The sequence below is a fragment of the Jaculus jaculus genome, chromosome 2 (assembly GCF_020740685.1).
Source record: "Jaculus jaculus isolate mJacJac1 chromosome 2, mJacJac1.mat.Y.cur, whole genome shotgun sequence".
In the NCBI taxonomy this organism is placed as follows: domain Eukaryota; kingdom Metazoa; phylum Chordata; class Mammalia; order Rodentia; family Dipodidae; genus Jaculus; species Jaculus jaculus.
In genome coordinates, this window is record NC_059103.1 from 137,713,071 (window position 1) to 137,735,299 (window position 22,229).

The 22,229-nt window shown below is 39.7% G+C and overlaps 1 protein-coding gene and 1 pseudogene across 3 annotated transcripts in view; one reads left to right on the forward strand and one right to left on the reverse strand.

Annotated features, from left to right (window-relative positions):
* Nucleotides 1-539: 539 nt before the first annotated feature.
* LOC101616387 lies at nt 540-959 on the forward strand (annotated as a pseudogene).
* A 1,906-nt stretch (nt 960-2,865) lies between these two features.
* Nucleotides 2,866-22,229, reverse strand: part of Cpa6 (carboxypeptidase A6) — a 342,345-nt gene continuing 322,981 nt past the window's right edge. For all 3 annotated transcript variants that reach the window (XM_045143753.1, XM_004653452.2, XM_045143754.1), the window contains 3 exons: nt 13,789-13,991; nt 8,807-8,891; nt 2,866-3,394 (listed from right to left, as the gene is read on the reverse strand). In XM_045143753.1, the coding sequence (XP_044999688.1) occupies nt 3,102-3,394; nt 8,807-8,891; nt 13,789-13,991 (581 nt within the window). In that variant the 3' untranslated portion in view covers nt 2,866-3,101. The remainder of the gene's footprint in view (nt 3,395-8,806; nt 8,892-13,788; nt 13,992-22,229) is intronic.

Genomic DNA, 22,229 nt, shown 5'->3' on the forward strand with positions numbered 1-22,229 from the left:
TAGAATTCTGGCAGGAGAAGAACTTCTTAGATTTCCCAGGTTGGTGTAACCCTGTGCTTTGTGGTCTAACTCCATTCTTCAAAATGCTGTGAAAGGGCTGGAGAGATGGCTTAGTGGTTAAGCGCTTGCCTGTGAAGCCTAAGGACCCTGGTTCAAGGCTTGGTTCCCCAGGTCCCACGTTAGCCAGATGCACAAGGGGGCGCATGCGTCTGGAGTTCATTTGCAGTGGCTGGAGGCCCTGGCGCGCCCATTCTCTCTCTCTCCCTCTATGTGTCTTTCTCTCTGTGTCTGTAGCTCTCAAATAAATTAAAAAAAAAATGCTATGAAAATCCAACTCTGCATGCAGCTGGCTTAACAGATGCTGTCAGGAGAACAGTGTCCCCCTTGACTCTAGGTTGCTGCCTTCGGTCAAAACCTGGCTCAAAATTTCCTTACTTTCTTGTCTGATTTTACCATGATTAAAAAATTTTAGCCTGGCATGCTGCCCATTTCAGCAGTGTGGCCCCGAGGGGCTTTGACGGCCAGAGTGGTGGCAGAGGATGGAGGCTGTGGTGTTCCTCTTCTCTCTCCTCAACTGTTGTCTGCTCATCTTCCTCTCAGCCTACTTCATAATTGCATTGTCTGATTTAGAATGTGATCACATTAATGCTAAATCATGTTGTTCAAAATTAAACAAGTGAGTAATTCCAGAGTTGATCAGCCATACCATTGTTACTGTGTTAATGCTTATTTCACTGTACTGGTTTATCTTCCTTCTCAATTTACCTGTTGCCACTTGGAATATATATCGGTTCATTATGGTACTAAGTGGTAACATGGGAGAGTTTGATCCAACAGAAGTACACAATGGAGGGCAGTTGAAGTCACACATGAAAGAAGCTATGATCAAGCTTGGTTTCTCCTTGCTCTGTTTCTTCATGTACATTTGTAGTATGATATTAGCTTTGATAAATGACTGAAGCTGGAGAAGCCTGGGTTGACATCAACCTACACTAAACCATGTACTTGAGGAGCCAGAGACTACTTAAGTCTTCCTTAAAACTGTGTCCGGGGCTGGAGAGATAGCTTAGCAGTTAAGCACTTGCCTGTGAAGCCTAAGGACCCCGGTTTAAGTCTGGATTCCCCAGGACCCACATTAGCCAGATGAGCAAGGGGGCGCACATGGCTGGAGTTCGTTTGCAGTGGCTGGAGGCCCTGGAGTGCCCATTCTCTCTCTCTCTCTTTATCTGCCTTTCTCTCTGTGTCTGTCGCTCTCAAATAAATAAAAAAAAAAATGAATAACAACAAAAAAGACAAAACTGTGACCAAAGCAATATGTATTTTGGTGTTTGAACAAAAAGACTATTTTTGCTATATTTTTACCATACAAAGTATTATTATTATTATTATTTGGACTTTTGAGGTAGGGTCTCATTCTAGTCCAGGCTGACCTGGAATTCACTGTGTAGTCTCAGGGTGGCCTCGAACTCCTGGCGATCCTCTTACCTCTGCCTCCCGAGTGCTGGGATTAAAGGCGTACGCCACCACGCCTAGCTCATATGAAGCATTTTTAAAAAGCATTGAAAAAAATTTAAGCTGGGTATTGCAGTGGCAACTATAATCTCAGTATTCAAGAGGCTGAGACAAGAGGGTTCAAGGCCAGCCTACACACACTAGACCCTGTCTCAAAAAAGATTATGTTTTATCCTGGAGTTTTAGTTATTTCCAGCAGTGCAGGCACTTGTCCTGCCAACTTCTTGGAAACTGAAGTTTCTGTTGCCTTTTTAATTTAATTTAATTTATTTACAAGGAGAGAGAAACAGAGAGACAAAGAGATAGGGAGAAAGAGGAAGAGAAGAAAAAGAGAAGAGAATATGTATGGTGTGCCAGGGCCTCCATCTGCTACAAATGAGCTCCAGATGCATGTGGCACTTTGTACATCTGGCTTTATATAGGGAATTGAACCTGGGTCATTAGCCTTTGCAGGCAAGCACTGAGCCATATCTCCAGCCCTCTGTTACCCTTTGAAGCCTGTTTCCTCATTTGAAATTTGTACTGTGGGGAACAAGTGAGATTATTAGTGAAAACCTCCTCATTCTGCGCGCAGCACCTTAATTAATATTGATTCCTTTTTTTTGTTGTACTGGTGATTAAACCAAAGGCCTTGAACATGCTAGGTAAGTGGTACATCATTAAATTATATCTTTAGAACTCTTTTTACTTTCCTTCTTGGGATAGGACCCTACTGAGTTTCTACGGCTGATATTGCACTCTATAACAGAGGCAGGCCTTGAACTTATTGTCCTCTTATCACAGCTATCAGGCCAGGCTTCTTTACTCTTTTTATTTTTTAAATGGAATTCTCAGAATCTAAACATAAATTGCTATATTTTGCCATATTTTTGTAAGTATATGTACACAAATATGAAGGGAAAACTATGAACAATCTGAGGTCTTAGTTTATTATGCTAAAAATGTGGAGGTTGGGTGATGGCTCAGTGGGTAAAAAAACTTGCCTCACAATCATGAAGACCTGAGTTTGATCCTCAGAACCCACATAACGTGTTGAGCATGGTGGCACCCATCTGGAATTCCAGTGGTAGGGAAGCAAAGATTTGAAGGTCTTTGGAATTTTTTTAGCTAGCCAGTCTAGCTGAATTGGTGAGTTCCAAGCCAGTGAGAGACCCTGTCTCAAAATGTAATTCTGGAGGATAGCATCTGAGGTTGTCTTCTAGAAACCCATTGCACAAGTACACACATGTGTGCTCACACGAATATGCACATGAGCACATACATGTGTACATAAACACACGAAAAGAAAAATAACTGGTTGATTATTCCCATCTCAAAGAAAAAGCAAATAATTAACACCACTAGTAGCCTCAATCTTAACTGAGAGTATGTGGTTTATGGAAGGATCCTTGATTTGTACATTTCTTGAGACAGGAATTCTAAAACCTCTCCTTTTTCTCATAATCAAATGAAACTCTAAAGGGATATAAAATGGATATATTTTCTTTACAACAAAGTAGGTCATGCCCTTTACAAAAAAACATTTTCTATTATTACAAAGTGTCAAACTGCATGATAAGATCCTTTTAAAGTCCATAAATATATCCATTCTAGAAAGTTGCTCTTGTCTTTGCGAACAGTTTCCAGCCAGTGCCAAGCACCCTTTGGTCAGCATCAGCCTTCTCTGGGTCGGCAGACCAGACCCTTGGGCTCTCGCGAGGACACTTTTGCAGCAGGTGCATTGTGATATTCTTCACAGCCAGCATGGTCTCTGTGCAGGTGGGCTTGATGAGCATCTCCGGTAGTAAAAATCCAAAGTGCCCAGTGTCACGTAGTTCAAAAGCAAATGCATAGGGTATTCCATTTTTATAAGCCCAATCCATTGAGTTCCCAGAGCTTACATCTAAAAGTTAAAAGCAAATAATTAGCCTCACTAAAGGTTTTGCACATTATATACATATGTATGCACAAACACATTCAGTGTCACTTGCTCACTAAGCTATACTAAAATCCTTCTACGTGAAATACCATTTCTACAAGGATGTTTTAACAGTAGTTCCTTGGCATCAGACTCATGGGACTTACAAATCATACCTGCTGTCATCCTTGGGATCTAGTCTAAGTATTAATGCTTTGTCAGTATGATGACTTCAAAATTTCTCAATTTCAGTAACATCTGTCTTCACTTTGTTTACTAATAAACAGCTATACAGTGGACTTTTTGTTTGCTTTTATTCTTGCCATTCAGTTCTCCCCTTTCAAGGTCTAGAAAATTAAAATACTGTTTCTAGAAGCCCCTTTCATTTCTCCCATTTCCCTCTCCCCTCAAATTGTTCTTTGTCCTTAGCTTCTAGACTCTTTCCTGCCTTCCAGGAGTGTTATTTGACTCTCCACTTGGTCGATTATGTCACTTAATTTCTCACCCCCAAAGCTTCTCCTGGTCCTTTTTTCCATTTTTGCTTTGGTAATACTCAACATCTGGTTAGCTCATGTGTTTTCATTCCAGAAAGGGAGCTAGAAAAAAATCTTTGCTAACTAATAGCTCTATACATGCTCATGGTCCTATCACAGAAGTCTGTCTCTGTTCCAAATGCTACTCTGTGTTCTTTTTCATAGTGATGCACATAGTATGCCTTTCCCATTGTCTTCTTTTCCCACCTTTCATTTTGTGTGTAGTGTGGTGTGTATATGCGTATGCATATGTATAGGCAGATGTACATGCCTCGTGTGTACATATGGAGGCCAGAAGAGAACACCAGGTGTCCTTCTCTTATTGCTTATCTGAGTATTTCCTTGAGACAGGGTCTCTCCTTCAACCTAGAGCTGCTGTCAGTCAGTGAGTGGCAGAGATTCCCAGATGATCCAATTCCTTCCAAGTCCTAACCCTAAGCCTCAGCTTGGAGTTGGAGATGTGTGTGGCTGTGCCTACCTTTTTAAAAATATTTTTCAAAGTAGGGTCTCACTCTAACCCAGGCTGATCTGGAATTCACTATGTAGTCTCAGGCTGGCCTTGAATTCATAGTGATCCTTCTACCTCTGCCTCTGGAGTGCTGGAAATAAAGGTGTGCACCACCACACCTGGCAGAGTGACACAGAGAATGGGTATGCCAGGTCCTCTAGCTACTGCAAGTGAACTGCAGACATATGTACCGTTCTGTGCATCTGGCTTAACGCAGGCACTGGGGAGTCAAAGTTGGGTTCTTGGGCTTTGCAGGCAAGCGCCTTAACCACTGAGCCATCTCTCCAGCCCCATGCCTAACTTTTTTCATGGGTTCTAGGGAATCAAATCTGGCAGTCTATGGCCAGAGAGCCCCTTGTGCTTAAGCAGCAAGTGCTCTTGACTATAGAACCATCTCCCCAGCCCCTAATTTTACAATAACATCAGAGCCCTCTGAGTCTTTCTCAGAGAAAGACATGTTGCTTGGTTGTCATATGTGTCATGTCTTGACCCTATGTGTTACTGTCTTCCTATGTTTTTTGTAATGTGAGTGTCACTTGTCCAGAACCTTGTTTCATTCATGAATCTCCTCTCTATTACATCTTCATTTGCTCAAATGCTCAATATCCTTTCCTTATCATAATTCTGTCATATACCCTTGGTTCTCACCCTCCTTTTCTTTTAAAATCATATTTACTTGTCATTTTTTTAGAGAGACAGAAAGAGAATTGGTGTTCCAGGGCCTCAGCTACTGCAATTGAACTCCAGGCACTTGCATTACCTAGTGGGCATGTGCAACCTTCCGCTTGCCCCACCTTTGTGCAGATGGCTAATGTGGGATCTGGAGAGTGGAACATGGGTCCTTAGGCTTTGCAGGCAAACAGCTTAACTGCTAAGCCATCTCTCCAGCCCCCACCCTCCTTTTCTTTATTTTGCTTGAGAATTCAAGAGGAATTATATAATTCTACATCCTCAAACACTTTGAGTATGGTTCTTGATTACACCTGTGCATTTAACTTTGTTTTTAAAATATTTTATTTGCTATTTATTTGAGAGAGAGAGAGAGTAAATGAATCTGCCAGGGCCTCCAGCCACTGCAAATGAATTCCAGACACATGCACCACCTTGTGCATTGGCTTTACATGGGTACTGGGGAATCTAACCTGGGTCCTTTGGCTTTTCCAGCAAGTGCCTTAACTACTGAGTTATCTCTCCAGCCTTGAACTTTTTTTTTTTTTTAAATATTTTTTATTTTAGAGAGAGAGAAAGAGACAGAGAGAGAATGGGTACACCAGGGCCTTCAGCCACTGCAAAAAACTCTAGATGCATGTACCACTTTGTGCATCTGGCTCTCATGGGTCCTGGGGAATGGAACTTGGGTTCTTTGGCTTTGAAGGAAAGTGCCTTAACCACTAAGCAACCTATCCAGCACTGGTTTTGAAGATCACCAAGGACCACAGGCCTATCTCCCTTTTTGTTTTGTTATTTCCCCCTCAGATCCTACTTTCAGATCCTCCACAGCTCGCTACATAGTTGATAATCTGTTCTTGCAGTTCTCTCCTGACTCCCATGACCTCCAGAGCTGCAGCCTTTCAGCCCAGAGCTGAAAGCACAGGCACCAAAGGTACCCACCTGTGTACTGTACATCCTACTCCACACCTGCTGTGTGACTTCCTTGTGCCTCAGTCTCCCTATTTGAAAAGGCATGATGACACTAACAGCCTCATAGGGTCATGGAAACTAAATGGAACAAGTCATTTGAAAGTTCTTAGGCTACATTTGCTACTATATTACATTTTTACCCCCAAAGTGCCTAACATGTAGAATCTTAGTATAACTGCCTCTTATACATCATTTATTAAATGAGTTAATATTTTGTAGAAAACTGTTGGTATACTTTTTCCTGAAATTTAGTTGATCCAGACTGATATATTATCATTCCTACTCTTGTCAAATTACCATAGCATATTCATTTATTCAATAATACTTTGTGTGTATGTGTGTTTGAGATAGGGTCACACTATGTAGCCCTCCCTAGCTTGCAATTTGTAATACACTAAGCTGAGAATTGTGGCAATCTTGTTGCCTTTGCCTCTTGAGTGCTAGGATTACAAGTGTGAACCATCACGCTAGGCAATAATATTACTTATCAGTGCAAAATTTCCTAGGATTAGAATAGAACTATGTGAAGATGACTGACTGCTAAATGACTTTTTTACTTCTTGGATTCCTTTGGCTTTGTATAGTACAGAGGATCATCTGTGGCTGTAGTGTCCTTCTGGATTGAGTACAAATAGTCATGGTAGCCAAAGTCAGGGACAGCATGTGCCAACAGTTACATCATGGTGATGTGACAGGCTCATTTCTATGGTAACAGATTGTCTTCAGTAAATATACTAAACTGTGTCTTCTTATCAGCCTGCAAAGGCAAACTGTTAGATTATTTTGACAAAATCAATGTTTTTAAAATGTTAGTATATGTGATATACTATATTGGTATGAGCTGGTAGTGTGATTTCATTTATCTCTCTCTCTCTGTGGGGGGGCAGGGGTGGGGAGTGTAATAGTTTAGGTGCATTTGTGTCACAACATGCATGTGAAGGGCAGAGAAGAGCGTTTGAGTTAGTCTTGCCTTCCACCTCATTTGAGGCAGGGACGCTTATTCTTCTTGTTCACTTCTCTTCTCACCATGGGCTTCTGAGAAATTCTCCTGTCTCTGCCTTCCATCTCACTGTTGGGATTACAGAAGTCCACCACAATTTCCAGCTTTTAACCTGGGATCTGAGCATTGAACTTGGGTATTCAGATATGAATGACAAACACTTTATCCACTGAGCCATCTCCCCAACCCTGTTATTTCTTTTAAAAACTAGTTGTCCTCTTTCAAGGTATGTGTGTGTGTGTGTATATATATACATACATACACATATATATATATATATATACACCAGGGAAGTGGCTCATACTTGGGATCCTAGCACTCAAGAGATAGCGGCAAGAGGATTAAGAGGTTAAAGTCACTCTCAGGTATAAAGAGAGTTCAAGGGCAGCCTGAGCTACTTAGGATTCTGTCTTGAAACAAAACAAAACAAAACAAAACAAAACAAAACAAAACAAAACACAGTTTTAAAGCCAGGCTTCGTAGCTTGTGTGCATGTGTGATCCTAGCTGAGGCTAGGGTAGGGGGAAATAGTAAATTTAAGGCAAGCCTGGGCTATACAGCAGGACCCTATGAGAAGGTGGGCTTAGAGGATGGGAGAGAAAGGAAAGAAAGGGTGTGTGTATGTGTGAGAGAGAAGGATGGAGGAGGGAAGAAAGCAGTTCTAAAATGATTGTATATATGAAAGGAAATCTATTGATACTTGTGACATTCTTTTTATTTATTTTTAAATTTATTATTATTTTTTGATTGACAACTTCCATAATTGTAGACAATAACCTATAATAATCCCCCCCCACTTTCCTCTTTAACACTCTGCTCTTATTAGCTAAGCTTATTTGACAACTAATGTTAATTGATAAACCTAGCTTCGTTCTGAAGGTTGAAGAAAGTGAGGGGAAATGACAGTAATGATGTATAAATTACAAAAAAAAAAAAAACAGAGAAATTTGCATGCTTACTGAGAATCACAGTCAGGTGTCGATATGTATGTAGATGCACATACCCTGTGTTTATCAGCATATGCATACTCAAACATTCAAATACACACAATTTTTCTATATATTTTTCTGGTTATGTATAAGATAGAATAAGTTTAAAATTTGAAAGGTTTAGAGACATGATCTGTTATAGTTCCTCATGTTACAGCTATAGAAATTAAATACCAGACTTACTCAATATCTTGACACACCTGGCAGATCTGGGACTAGACCCTACATCTCAAAGTTGGTTGTCCAAGATCTTTTCATACACTCAGTTACTCTTTATTTTGTACAAAGGAAGAAATACTTTCAAATCACTTTTCAAGGGGAAATTCAGCTGAAGATGCCATACATGAAATGGCATGTCATAAGGATGGAGGGAAGGGACGAAAGGGAAGCTGTGGTAGGCCCATTTCCACCCTCACAGCATTCACAATTGCCTAAGGAGCCCATCTTAGCACTTTCTACTGTCAGAAGATCTCCGTTCAACCTGTAGTCATTACTGCATGCCTACAATATTCTGTGCTTAGAATTGGTTCAAACTGGTACAGTGATTTCTGTCAAGCTGTGGAAACTAATCAGATATGAACTCTTTCCATCTTCTTTGGTTAATTTGATAGTAACAAATTTTACTGTGGGGAGAGTGTACTCTCTTTTTGTAGAGGGAAGTCATGATGCAGGATATTGGTTCAAGAAAGATGATTGATTCTAACATAACATGTACAAGAAACTTACACAGTGTTTGGGAGGCAGGTCCGTATCTGTACCGAACCCCATGTACTGACCGAAGTGCTCTCACAGCTTTGTAAGCTGCAGTTTCCTGTGAAGGAAAAATGGATCACTTATGTGGTTGCCTTCAAACTTGTACAAGCATTGGTATAGTGCTTGAGCCTTGGTACTAATCAGCACAGAGAACAGACGTGGGCAATTAGTTACCTGATATACTTAATACTAACATATTACTCATATTCCACAGTGCACTTTGCAACCTATTTTTGTGTTTATTTTCATTTTTATTGTAGTGCTGGGGATCAAATATTTTTAGAACACATCATTTCATTTGATTGACCTGCACACAAACCAATGGCCAAGAATACTTCTGTTTTGCAGATGGAGAAAGGAAGGCTCAGGAAGGTTAAAGGGGTATGCTTGGTGAACTAGAATAAGGGTCCACATTTTCTGACGTTGATTTTGTGTACTGTTCTTTTTACTTTAGTTGAGGGGTACTTATTTCAACATATTACAAAATAGTTGGCAGGGCAGGGATAATGTCAAACTCATAGATCATATCTGGTCTTTAGCAAAGTGTCTGTGTACAGCAGATACATAATGGATATTTCTCATATGAATGTTGAATAAGTATAATTGAGCAAGAGTCATAGGGTAATCATTGAGCTTTAAGTGCATATGTCAGTGGATGTGTACAGGTATTTAAAACACATCTGGACCAATTAACATGCCATCAAGTAAAGATAACTTCTTTTATGCTATGCGCTTATCCCTATTGGGAATGAGAGCATCAATTTCAGAGTGCCTTGTGGCTTCTAAGGTTACAGATGCTTCCAACAAAGCTTAGCCAGTTGCCGCTGAGATGCAAGAATTCTCAAGTAGAATTCTTCCTATTAATGCCAAAAGTCAGAAAAAGACTAAACACAGTCAAAATTGTAGATGATGGATATTCTTACAGGAACTACAATGGTATTGACTATCCTCTAAAATATTTTCAAGTGGTATAGAAGCACACATTTATCAAGTAGTTAGGGAAGTATTGTATGACACACAGAGAAAAGGAAGCATGCTGGAACCAGCACACCACTCTTCCATTTCTATTTGCCTGTGAATAATTTAATACTTCAATTGAAGGGCCCTGGCCAGTGTGGTGGTGTGGGTTGGACTGAGCCTCAGGTTGCTGTCCCCATTCAGCTCCCTGCAGTGTTTGCTGCAAATGTCACTCTTAGTGGACATTCAGGGGCCAGGTTCCAGGAGCTGGCAGAATATTTAATATTTATCTCACTGATGATGACATTCTTCCCATAGAAGCCAACAGAAAAGGAATGTAAACACCATCAGGCAGATCCCTATGGAGAATGTTCTAAGATTTTAATAACTTTAATAATAATTGTAGCAATATTCCATGCTAAAAGTTGGTATTTCTACATTTAGAAGATTACTTCATTTTGCTGGTCTGGAGATTTTTGTTCCCATTATTTCAAATGACTAAACTTAAGAAAAAAATATATTGAGAAAAAAGATAGTTACTTTGCCTATTTGTACAAATGATATACATAGTTTTTACATTTAAAAATTTTTAAGAGGCTCGGTGGTTAAAGGTGCTTGGCCCAGGGTTCAATTACAAAGCCATGCACATAATCTGGATGCAAAGTGGTGCAAGTGTCTGGTAATCATTTGCAGTAGCAAAAGGTTCTGGTGCTCTCACACATGAAAATAAATAAGTAAAAATTAAAGATATTTTTAAAGTTAGCATGCAGACTAATGGGTTTCATTGTAGGATTAAATAGGTAGATAAATGTAAGTATGTTTTGTTTTAATTCATCCCTCTATCCTTCCCTGTGCCCTTGGCCCCCTATTACTGGTCCCTTTCTTCTCCCAAAGTAATGTGAAAGTGCAAGAATTTGGCCAGCACAATTTGTTGAAGAGGGTGTCTTTATCCCAATGTATGTTTCTGAAGCCTTTTCAAAAATTGGGTGGCTTGCAAGGTAGGCAGAAATATCCCAAGGCACATCCCCTTCCCAGAGACTGAATGAGGCCTTAATTATCCAACAGTGAACAGGAACTCCACTGAGGAGAGTCCTCAGGGAAAGTGGGAAGGGAGAGGGGATATAAGACTATAACCTTTGGAGAAAAATTAGGGGGGCTGGAGAGATGACTTAGCAGTTAAGGTGTTTGCCTGTGAAACCTAAGAACCCAGGTTTGATTCCCCAGTACCCATGTAAGCCAGATGCACCAGGAGGTTCATGCATCTGGAGCTCATTTGCAGTGGTTAGAAGCGCTGCCATGTCCATATGCATTTTCTCTCTCTTCAATAAATAAATTAAAAAAATGAAGCTGTGCATGGTGGCACATGCCTTTAATCCAAGTACTCAGGAGACAAAGGTAGGAGGATCTCCATGAGTTCGAGGCCATCCTGAGACTACATAGTGAATTCCAGGTCAGGCTGGGCTAGAGTGAGACCCTACCTCAAAAAACCAACCCGAAAAAGAAAAGAGGTGGCTTGACTGTGTGGGCTTATTTCTGCGTGCTCTATTCTATTCCATTGCTCTACATGTCTGCTTTTATGCAATTATCATGGCTCTGTACTTGGAGATCAGGTATTGTGATATTTCTGTTTTGAAAAAAAAATAGGTTCCCTCTCAGGACGACACCTGGCCACTTCCCTCTAAGTCATATAAGCTGTCAAAATTGGATTTCTTTTCTAGTCAGCCACCTCACTTGGAAGTTTAGTTTTAACCTTTTGCAGTTCACTGAACCTCTTCTGTTTCAGTACATATGTATGTTGATGAGTGATTTAGACATGATGTAGCCACAAAAAGTGGAAGTTTCATTAATTTTTATAATAATTATTTTTCAGGGTGGCACATCTAGACACTTACTTTAAAGTCTTAGTGATCACTCCTCTTTTCATGGTTTTGTCCAAAAGGACGTTTCTAGCCCCCAGTTAGCTAAGGGGCACATTTATATATATTTTCATATTTAAAGAAAGTTAGTAGATGACTTAAAAAAAGTTAGCAGGAATAAACTGATATATATGTTGGTGGAATATTTTGAATAATTTTAATAGAATTTAATAGTTTATGGCTAACATTCAGGGATTGCCTACATTCTGAGAATTTCTGATCTTGGTGATAGTGATTTAGCTTATTCTTAGCCTATTACAGAGTTTCTCAACAAAGATACCATTGCCTTGTGGACTAAGTTACTATATGCCAGGGCTGGGGGCCCAGAAGCTTGGGAGCATATTCTGTGCCTAGTAGGCTGCTTAACAGTATCCTTGGTCTTTACCCACTAGATGCCAATTGCATCCCCATCCCTGTGATGATAATCCAAAAGACTGAGTTCAGGCACCTCTGGGCAATAATTTTGTCAACTGTACCCACATAAGGGAAACTTTGGTTAAATCCCTTAGACAAGGGATTTGCCAGGCTTTTGGGTGGGTGAGTACATGGCAGTGCTGGGAGAGTAGCGTACCCCGAGAAGGCGTAGGAGCTGGGAGGCCTCCTGCTTCTGTCCTATATCTTGCTTTATGCTTCTCTTCCATTTGGCTGTTCCAGAGTGGTATGTTTTGGAATCAATGTAACAGGAAGCAAATAATTTCTATGGGCTCTGTGAGCTGTTCTCATAAATCATCACAACTGAGAAGGAGGTGGTGAGAGCCTGGGTCCCCTTTATTTAGCTAAATCAGACAGAAAAGTAGTCACTGGGGAGCCCCTGAGAACTGTATCTGGTGTGGGTGTCTTTTTTTTTTTTTTCAAGGTAGGGTCTCACTCTAGCCCAGGCTGACCCAGAATTCACTATGGAGTCTCAGGGTGGCCTCGAACTCACAATGATCCTCCTACCTCTGCCTCCCAAGTGCTGGGATTAAAGGCGTGTGCCACCAAACCCAGTGTGGGTGTCTTCTGATAAGACGGAGTCCTTAAGCCCTGGTATCTGACACTAGCTGGGTAGTTGGTGTTAGAAACAAGTTGAATTGGGTACTTGGTTGGTATTGGAGAAGTGATGTTAGAAAAGATTCCATATGTTTGGTGTCAGGAGTTCAAGAAGAGAAAAACTGCCACAAACATTTCATGTTGAAAGGCATATAGATACTGAGTTTAAAGCTCAGTGAATGATCACAGATTGAACATGTTCTATAACCTTCCTGGCCAAGGAGGAGAACAGCAGTAGTAACCCAGAAACACCTGTGCTTCCTTCCAAACACCCAACACTCCCTCTTCTCCAAAGGTAATTGCTATACTGACTTCTAACACGATTTATTAGTCTTTCTTGATTTTGAAGTTTATAGGCCTTTAGATGCTATAGGCACTGAGATGAACTCACTTTACAGTGAAGGAAGCCCTGTAGGGAACAACTTGTTGGGTTTCTGTGATAAGAAGAAAAAGAGCTTTGTCTTTTCATTTTCAAGTAATCGTGTGCTTGGTAGTCTGTTCATTCTTAGAGCCACTTGTCAGTTACGTGCCCAGAGACTTAGCAGCATTAAGCAAATAGCACTTGTAAATTAAAACTTGCTTTTAATTAATGAAAGCCAGACTATGATTTATGAACAATCATTGATTCAATAAAGTTAATTACAGCCCTGCACATGTGACCAAAGCTATAATATTAATTAAATCCATCCTGATATCTTTTGAATAACCTGTGGCAAGAATGTAATAGGTTTAAGATGACTGCATTTGAGAAGCAGGTTAGTGGTTAAAAGGAACAACTCTGGAGTTAGACTTGGGACTGAGTCCTTACTATGATCTTTAGTAGCTATGTGTCCTTAGGTTAATTAGTTAATCATATATCCCTGGGTCTCAGTTTTCTTGTCTGTAACATTATGTAAGAAAAGTTATGTAAATGGGGACAAAACTTATGAAGAATAAATGAGTTAAGTGAAAAATACTTATTATAATAAATTGAATGTTTACTACTGTGCCCAGTGCTTAGAACCATCAGCATCAGAAAGAACATGAAGCCCGAACACACTTGTAGCTACTTACCACACAGCTAAAATTGGGGATTGTTGCATATTTGTAAGAATAGGGGTACAGCAACATCTGAGCATAAGCGTGGAAAGACAAGTAAGCCCTGATGTGCTTCCTGTGTTTACGGAGGAAGTTAGCTACAGCCTTCACTTCTGGCTCAGATTCTGGAAAAGGGCCACAGTAGGTGTCGTCACAAGGGTGAACGGAGGCTCCTTCATCTGCAAGTCAGAGAAGAAAATGGGATGGGAGCAGGAAGAAGAAAGAAATGTAAGTTAGCTTTGTTAGACTGTGCCTTTTTTTCTTATCTCAATAAGTAGATGACATTGGTAATCAAATCATCTAATTTCTCATTTTCAGGAGTTGGTACTGAAAATTCTGAGGTGATTCAAGGCCCATGCATATTAGGAGGGCCTAAATGAGAACCAGGTACCAAATGCCTAAGTCTGTAATGGTGCACTTATAGAATGGCTCTCCCAGCTGTCAGCTCTTTTGCTGGAGAAATAATTCTCCATAACCCCCTAAAGCCAACCTCCCATTTATATGCTTCACAACCCTTGTACTTTCTTCTCATAACATTCTATGCACTTGTAATAGTGTTCAATATTGACTCAGTCAACATGCACCCCATGGTTTTTATATTGTTATAGATGCCTGAGAAATACTGCAAACAACATAGGAAAAATAGTTCTTGTTCTTAACCCCGCCCCCCCCCCCCCCCACAAGTGCATTCTATTTGGATGCTTTCTTTGACTTTGATTTCTTGCTAGGTACCTGGCAGGAAGAACAATTGCATGGCAACTGCTTTATAAATGTTTGTTGAATACTCAGTGTCAAATGAAGAGGTTAGCCATTTGAGAGAGTATCTGATCAGATCCAAATATTGATATAATGAGAACATGAGGGCAGGTCAGAGCTACTTCAGCAGAACATATGCCTAGCACATTTCTATATTTTAAGGCAATGTCCAAACCTGTTTTTAAACTTTAGTGTACTTCTCTACTTATCCAGTATGTTTAGGAAATATTAGCCAGGTGTGGTGGCACACACCTTTAATCACAGCACTCAGGAAGCAGAGGTATGAGGATCACCATGAGTTTGAGGTTACCATGAGAATACAGAGTGAATTCTAGGTCAGCCTGGGCTAGAGCAAGACCCAATCTCAAAAACCAAAACAAACAACAAAACCAGAATTTTTTTTTATTGCAAGTGCATGTGTGTGCATGCAGATGTATTTGCCCTGTGTATGTGTGTGCAAAAGCCAGAGAGGGATGCAGTTGTCCTCCTCTGTTGCTTATCAATGTTGCCTTGAGATAGACTCTTGCTGAACCTGGAGCTGCTGTTTTTGGTCAGATTGGCTGACCAGCATGTCTCAGTGATTCTCCAGTCTCTAGTCTCTGGTCTAATATAAGAAATCTTTAAAACTAAATTTTATTTCTTGATTCTTTTGAGGCATAGTTTCATGTATCCAAGGATGGCTTTGAATTTACTATGTAGTACATTCTGGCCTTGAACTCCTGACCTCCTACCTCAGCCTCCCAAGTGCTAGGATTATAGGTGTGAGCCACCATGCTTGGCTAAAAATTAAATGTAAATAATTTTGAATAAGGAAACCATATAATTCAGGGCAGGATCCCTAAGCAGTCTATGGAGGGGATAGAAGAAACCATGACTCACTGGAACAATCACAAAGTATTATATTTCTAAAATATTTTGGACATAATTTCATTTTTGATGGTTATTTCTCATCATGGGCAATTTCTATTCCTCGCCTACCTCTAGAAAACAAAACAGCTTCTTCAATTACAATATAATCTCTGAAGGAAATAGGGAAAATGAAGAGATCTGTGGAACACTAATATAAAGCACTGGAAAGACAAAAATATAATCTCAACAACTGATTTCCAGTGGAGCAAAACTAATAAGCCAGAGAGAACAAGAATTTACAATAATTCTAGTAAATATTTTCAATGGCAGATAGGATATTAGAAGCAAACAGGGCCATGAGTTATTAAAAAGAACCAACATAATTTCTGTAGTAGAAATGAAAAGCTTAATTCATGAGTTGAATGAAAACAGTTGATGAATGAATTAATAAGAAGTGGCATTTAAAAATTCCTAGAAGGCAGCAGAAAGGAATAAAGAATCGGAAAAATGAGACCCAAATGAAAAAAACTATGAAAAATAGAATAAATATTAACAATCATTCATAGGGGACCTAGAAGGAAAGAGAAATAATAAATATGTGAGGAACTACTAATTAAAATTCCTCCACGATGAAAGAGAGATTAAATAGACGTATTACACACTAGACAAAGGCATAAAGGGGAGAATATGAACACTTTGACACTGAAAGGAAGACTAAAAAAGCAACTCCAAGGAGAAAATTGCTTGGAATGATCAAGAATCAAATTCATGTTACACTTTCAACAGTGGTCCTAGAGCTCACATGTTTAAAGTTTCAAGTTTTGTTTTCTTTCAGTATTGGCATCAAGTCTAGGACCTCATGTGAACATTCTGCCACTGACCTGTGTCCCCAGCCCTTGATGTTTTAGATAGGGTTTTGCCATGTAGCCCAGGCTGGTCTTGAATTCTTGATTTTTTTGCTTCCTTTCCCAAGTGCTGGGATTATAGGCACACATAACTTTAAAGTATTTTTAAAGTTTATTTTTATTAGATATGGACATACTTAGTATGTAAACAACACATGCTGGTACCATCCTTTCCCTCCTCCCTTCCCCTTTTCCAAAGATGCCCTCCTTGTAGGGGATGCCAGTCATCCCCATGGGATGGTGGGTCATGCATTGTGGGTGCAGCAGTCAGTTATGAGGGAGAGACAATGTCTCTGTGCATAATGTCCCAACTCGTGGCTCTAATGATCTTTCTACCCCCTCTTCTGCAAAATTCCCTGATCCATGTTGGGTTTGTTTTAAGTCTACTTCAGTGATGGGTTCTTAGGAGCCTCTGTATCTCTGCTTTGGTAGGTATTGAGTATAGTGTCTATCTCCTTCACCCTTGTGCTGATATCAAGTTCACAGGGAAAATATTACTCTTGCTTATTTCTCCAATTCCTCTGTGGTTTTAGCTGGGGCCGGGGTAAAGTACACTAGGTTGTTTATTTCCTCAGGTCCCGCTCCCTTCTGAAAAACAGAAGCAGATTTCTATACCACTTCCACCCTCATCCAAAGCGTTTTTTGAAAGGAAATTTGAATCTTGACTTTTATATATAGCTGACTATATTAAAATGTGGAAATGGAATAAATATGTTCTCTGGCATTAAGGCCTCAAATGGTATACTGCACATTGATATACTTAGAAAATTCCTGAAGATAGTGTTCCAACAAAATGATAAGGAATTTTAGAGAGTGTCTACTTAGTGATATCTGCTGTATAAATAAGACATAACCAAGGGAACAAAAAAGTATAGTGACTGAGATATCAACTTGCAGATGTGTTATGTATACATACACACACAATCGAATATAATACATTTTCTTAGGTGAAGTGAACCAGACAAAAAAAAATACTACATATTCTATTTTATATGTGGAAGCTAAAAAAATAATGAACCTGGGCTGGAGAGATGGCTTAGCGGTTAAGCGCTTGCCTGTGAAGCCTAAGGACCCCGGTTCGAGGCTCGGTTCCCCAGGTCCCACGTTAGCCAGATGCACAAGGGGGCGCACTCGTCTGGAGTTCGTTTGCAGAGGCTGGAAGCCCTGGTGCGCCCATTCTCTCTCTCTCCCTCTATCTGTCTTTCTCTCTGTGTCTGTCTCTCTCAAATAAATAAATAAAAAATATTAAAAAAAAATAATGAACCTGAATATAGAATAGTGATGACTAAATGTTGTGAGTAGGGTAGGTTAATGGATTGCTAAATGGACTGATCAGCATTGAAATATCCTATTGAATTCCCATTAATATGTATCACTGTGGTGGTTTGAATCAGATGTTAAATCATGTGTTCTGAATGTTTGGTCTCCAGCAGGTGGCAATTTGGGAAGCGGAACCTTGCTGGAGGAAGGATGAGCATACAGGTGTTATAGCCAGCTCCCCTTTGCCAGAGCTTGGCTCACTTTTGTTTTGATATTTTCTACCTTCTGTAGCAGAAGTGACCTCTAGTCTCTGTTCATGCCATTCTTTCCTCTGCCATGATGAAGCTCCCCCTCAAAACTGTAGGCCAAAATATAACTGTTTTCCCATCAGCTGCTTTTGGCCAGGGGCTTACCTGAAGGTAACTACAATAACTAATGGATAATAATAAAAAGTAGTAAGTAAAATAGAAGGTAAAATTTTTTTTTAATTTTTATTTATTTACTTTTAATCTTATTTTATTTTATTTTTTTCTTAATTTTTAAAATATTTTCCATGATTATAAAAAATATCCCATGGCAATACCCTCCCTCCCCTCACTTTCCCCTTTGAAATTCCATTCTCCATCATATCCCCTCCCCATCTCAATTTTTAAACTCAATGAAATGAGAGAGGTTAATTCTACAAGAGAGAAATCATGCCTGGCATTACAGTGAGGAGACAAATGAAGAAATAATAATGAATAATTTTAAGAGTCAGCAGTTAAGTTGTAAAAGGCGTTTTTTGTGTTGATTGAGACTTTAAGGTAAGTAAAAGAGAAAAAAATCTATGGAATGAAAACTGATGAAAGAATGGATCATGTATCAGAAAAAGCAAAAGTATGCTGGGGCACTGAGACTTTCTCTAAAGGAGATGTAGATATTGTTTAAATTTAGAGATTAAGGCCAAAGTATGGGTTTTGGGAATAAGCAACAGAAGAAGAAAAATGGGATACAGACTTCCCAACTAGTAGCAATCACTTTGGCACATCCAGTAGAAAACATTAGAGAAGAAAATAAGGCTGGCAAGATGGCTTAGCAGTTAAGGTGCTTGCCTACAAACCTTAACAACTTCATTTCAATCCCCCAGTGCCCATGTAAAGCCAGATGCAGAAGGTGGCACATGCATCTTGAGTTCGTTTGCAGCAGCTAGAGGCCCTGGTGCACCCATTCTGTCTGCCTGTCTCCTCTCTATTTCTTTCTGCTTGCAAATAAATAAATAAAAATTATAAAAAAAAATAAAATAAAAATTAACTTTTTAAAAAGAAATTTAAAACGAAAGAAGAGAAACACTAGTATATATGAGGAATTAAGATGGCAGAAAAGTTTTAATGTAGCAATGATTACAAATAACTTGCCAGTCAAATGACTTATATTTTCATACAGAAAAGAAAATTCAGCCATGTCTACAAAAATATATAAGATACATGTATTCGTTGAATGTTGTGGCTGGCTTAGGCTTCCATATTCCAGTTTCTTAGGTTGCCATAAGGTATTGCCACAGATTGGGCGTCCTAAAGCTGTAGAAAGGATTCTTGTAGCTCTTGAGGCCAGCAGTCCAAAGTAAAGGCATCCGTGGAGCCATCCTCCCTATGGAAACTTCAGGGAGGAATTTTTTCTTGCCTCTCCCAGCTCCTGGTGGCTCCTACTGTCCTTGTCTTAAAGATGTTTATTTCAGTACTGCCTTCCTCTTCACATGGCCCTTGCCATGCTTTGAGTGCAAAGTACCTTGCATGCTCATGTTCCGACCCCAGCTCCTAGCGTGATTTTGGGTAGCTATGATGACCTAGTTGGAGGAGGTAGGTTCTTGGAAGTGTATTGTCCCCATCCCCCACCTGTCTGTTTCTCAGCTTCCTATTTGCTATAACTAGCTTCTCAGCTGCAAGCTCTTTCTTGTAATGATGTTTTGCCCAAGGTCAGGTGGCAAAGTGACCATAGACTAAACCCTCTTAAATCACGTGACAAATAGTTCCTTACTTATGCTATTTATTTCAGGAACTATGTCACAGCCATGAGAAAGTAGCTAATTGTAGTTGTTATTTTTGTTTCTGTGTGCCCTCTCCTCTTATAATAGCCACTGGGTTTAGAGCATGCCCCGATGTCGTGTACCTCATCTTAGCTAATTACTTCTGTAGAGACCTTATTTCCAAACACAGCTATTTATAGAAATTCCAGGTCAACATGAATTTGGGGAAGCACTACCCCACTACAGTGTCCTGAGGGATCAATCTGTTGCAAACATCATGGCAGCATAACCTCCCCCAGACGAGATCATAATAAAATACATTCTCTGAGGTGTTGTGATGGTCCCTCAAGTACAGGCAACTTCAGAACACCCAGATGATGATCCACTGTAAGGACTGAATAATGTAAGTTTACCTTCATCATTATGACCTATGAGACTATTTGGTAGAAAATAGAATACTATATAGTATCTAGGAATTAGCATTACAAAGACCATGACTAATAGAAAGAAAGTCTTCACAATTTGTTGAAACATCTACAATTGAGAACTGAGAAAACTAGACCATGCTCATGAATATGATGACTTACTATTTTAAAGATATCACTTCTTTCCTGTTTATTTTGTCCAATTAAATTTCAACAAAAATTCCAACATCAGGACATTTTAGAAAATTCAAAGAACTGTAATTTTTAAAAATATTATCTTGAATGCAGGTTACTGCCAAAGTACTTGGTTACTGGCCAGAGCTAACTAGCAAGACCCTATTGCTGAAGACACCATAGGCTGTAAACACAGGATAATGAGAGATTGTGCTGGAACTGAGAAGTAAGACAGTTCCTTGACGATTAGCCTTCTAATCAGAGGGGATGAAGAGATTGTAGGAAGCACAGGGTGGGAAGGTGTATCCTGATGCACTGTTCTCCCCACAGAGACTGACTAGTGCATTCATGACCCCACAGTGAATACCAATAACACCACTGAGGAAGGTTCTCGGTGGAATAGGCGTGAGGAAGAGGGATACAAGAGTGTAACCTGATGAGATGACAGCCAATATGTTCATACCTTAAGGTCAATCATAATATTGTTTCAAAATTTCTTTTTTTTTTTAAGTTGATTTTCTTTTTCAAAGTAGGATCTTACTGTAGCTCAGGCTGACCTGGAATTTACTTTATAGTCCCAGGCTGGCTTTGAACTCATGGTGATCCTCCTACCTCAGGCTCCCAAGTACTAGGATTAAAGGTGTGCTTCACCACTCCCAGGCTGAAGGTAATTTTCTTAAACATTCTATTTATTTTTTGTTGTGTGTGTGTGTGTGTGTATGCATACTATGACACGCATGTGGAGGTCACATGACCACTTGTAAGTGTTGCTTCTCTCCTTCTACCTTTCTTTTTGTTGGGCGTGGTGGCATATGCCTTTAAAAATTTTTTTTGTTTATTTTTATTTATTTATTTGAGAGTTACAGACAGGGGGGAGGAGGAGGGGGAAGAGAAGAGAGAGAGAGAGAGGGCATGCCAGGGCTTCCAGCCACTGTAAACAAACTCCAGACGCGAGCGCCCCCTTGTGCATCTGGCTAACGTGGGTCCTGGGGAATCCAGCCTCGAACTGGGGTCCTTAGGCTTCACAGGCAAGCACTTAAGCACTAAGCCACCTCTCCAGCCCACATATGTATTTTATGAGACAGACAGAGAGAGAGAGAGAGAGAGAGAGAGAGAGAGAGAATTGGTGCACCAAGGCCTCAAGCCACTAAAATCAAACTCCAAATATGTTCACTACCTTGTGCACATGTGCAACCTTGCACGCTTGTGTAACCTTGTGCATCTGGCTTATGTGGGACCTGTCTTAGTGGTTAAGCATTTGCCTGTGACACCAGAGGACCCCAGTTCAAGGCTCGATTCCCTAGGACCTATGTTAGCCAGATGCACAAGGGAGCGCATGCATCTAGAGTTCATTTGCAGTGGTTGGAGGCCCTGGCACGCCCATTCTCTCTCTCTGCTTCTTTCTCTGTCTGTCACTCTCAAATAAATAAATAAACAAAATTAAAACAATGTTTCATAGGTTAATAATAGAAAAGATATATAGCATTAAGTCAGAAATAGACTAGTAGACTAATGGAACAGAATATGTGGGAATTTTATATACTCAGAGGGAACAGCATCTGAAATCACTATGGAAATGGTTGCCTAGTGAATGATTTTAAGAAAACTAACTCATATAGAGAAAACAGAGTTGGATCCTTATTACATAAATATACAAAGGTATTCTAGTCTAATGATTTAAATAAAAACAAATTGTGGTGAGGAAGCAAGAACTATAGGCTTTGATGATTGTTAGGAGCTTTCTCCAATTCCTTCATGTCATCCTAAAGGCCCACAGGATAAAAGGGCAGTTATGAGAGGTGTTCTTGAATATGTCTTGTTGATGGAGATTATATACAAGTTGGGAGAGAGACACTGTGCAAGTATATCTGACTATATATAATGGGTGGATAAATAAGATGGCAAGCAATGAGGATTAGAAAATAGTATTGGAAAAATAAAGGAGGAAAAGTTTCTGGGAAATGTATAGGTATTAGAAAACATGGCTTTTCTAAATTCTCCTTAATAAATTTTTTAAAAGTGTATCTTGAGATTAGCATGTATTGC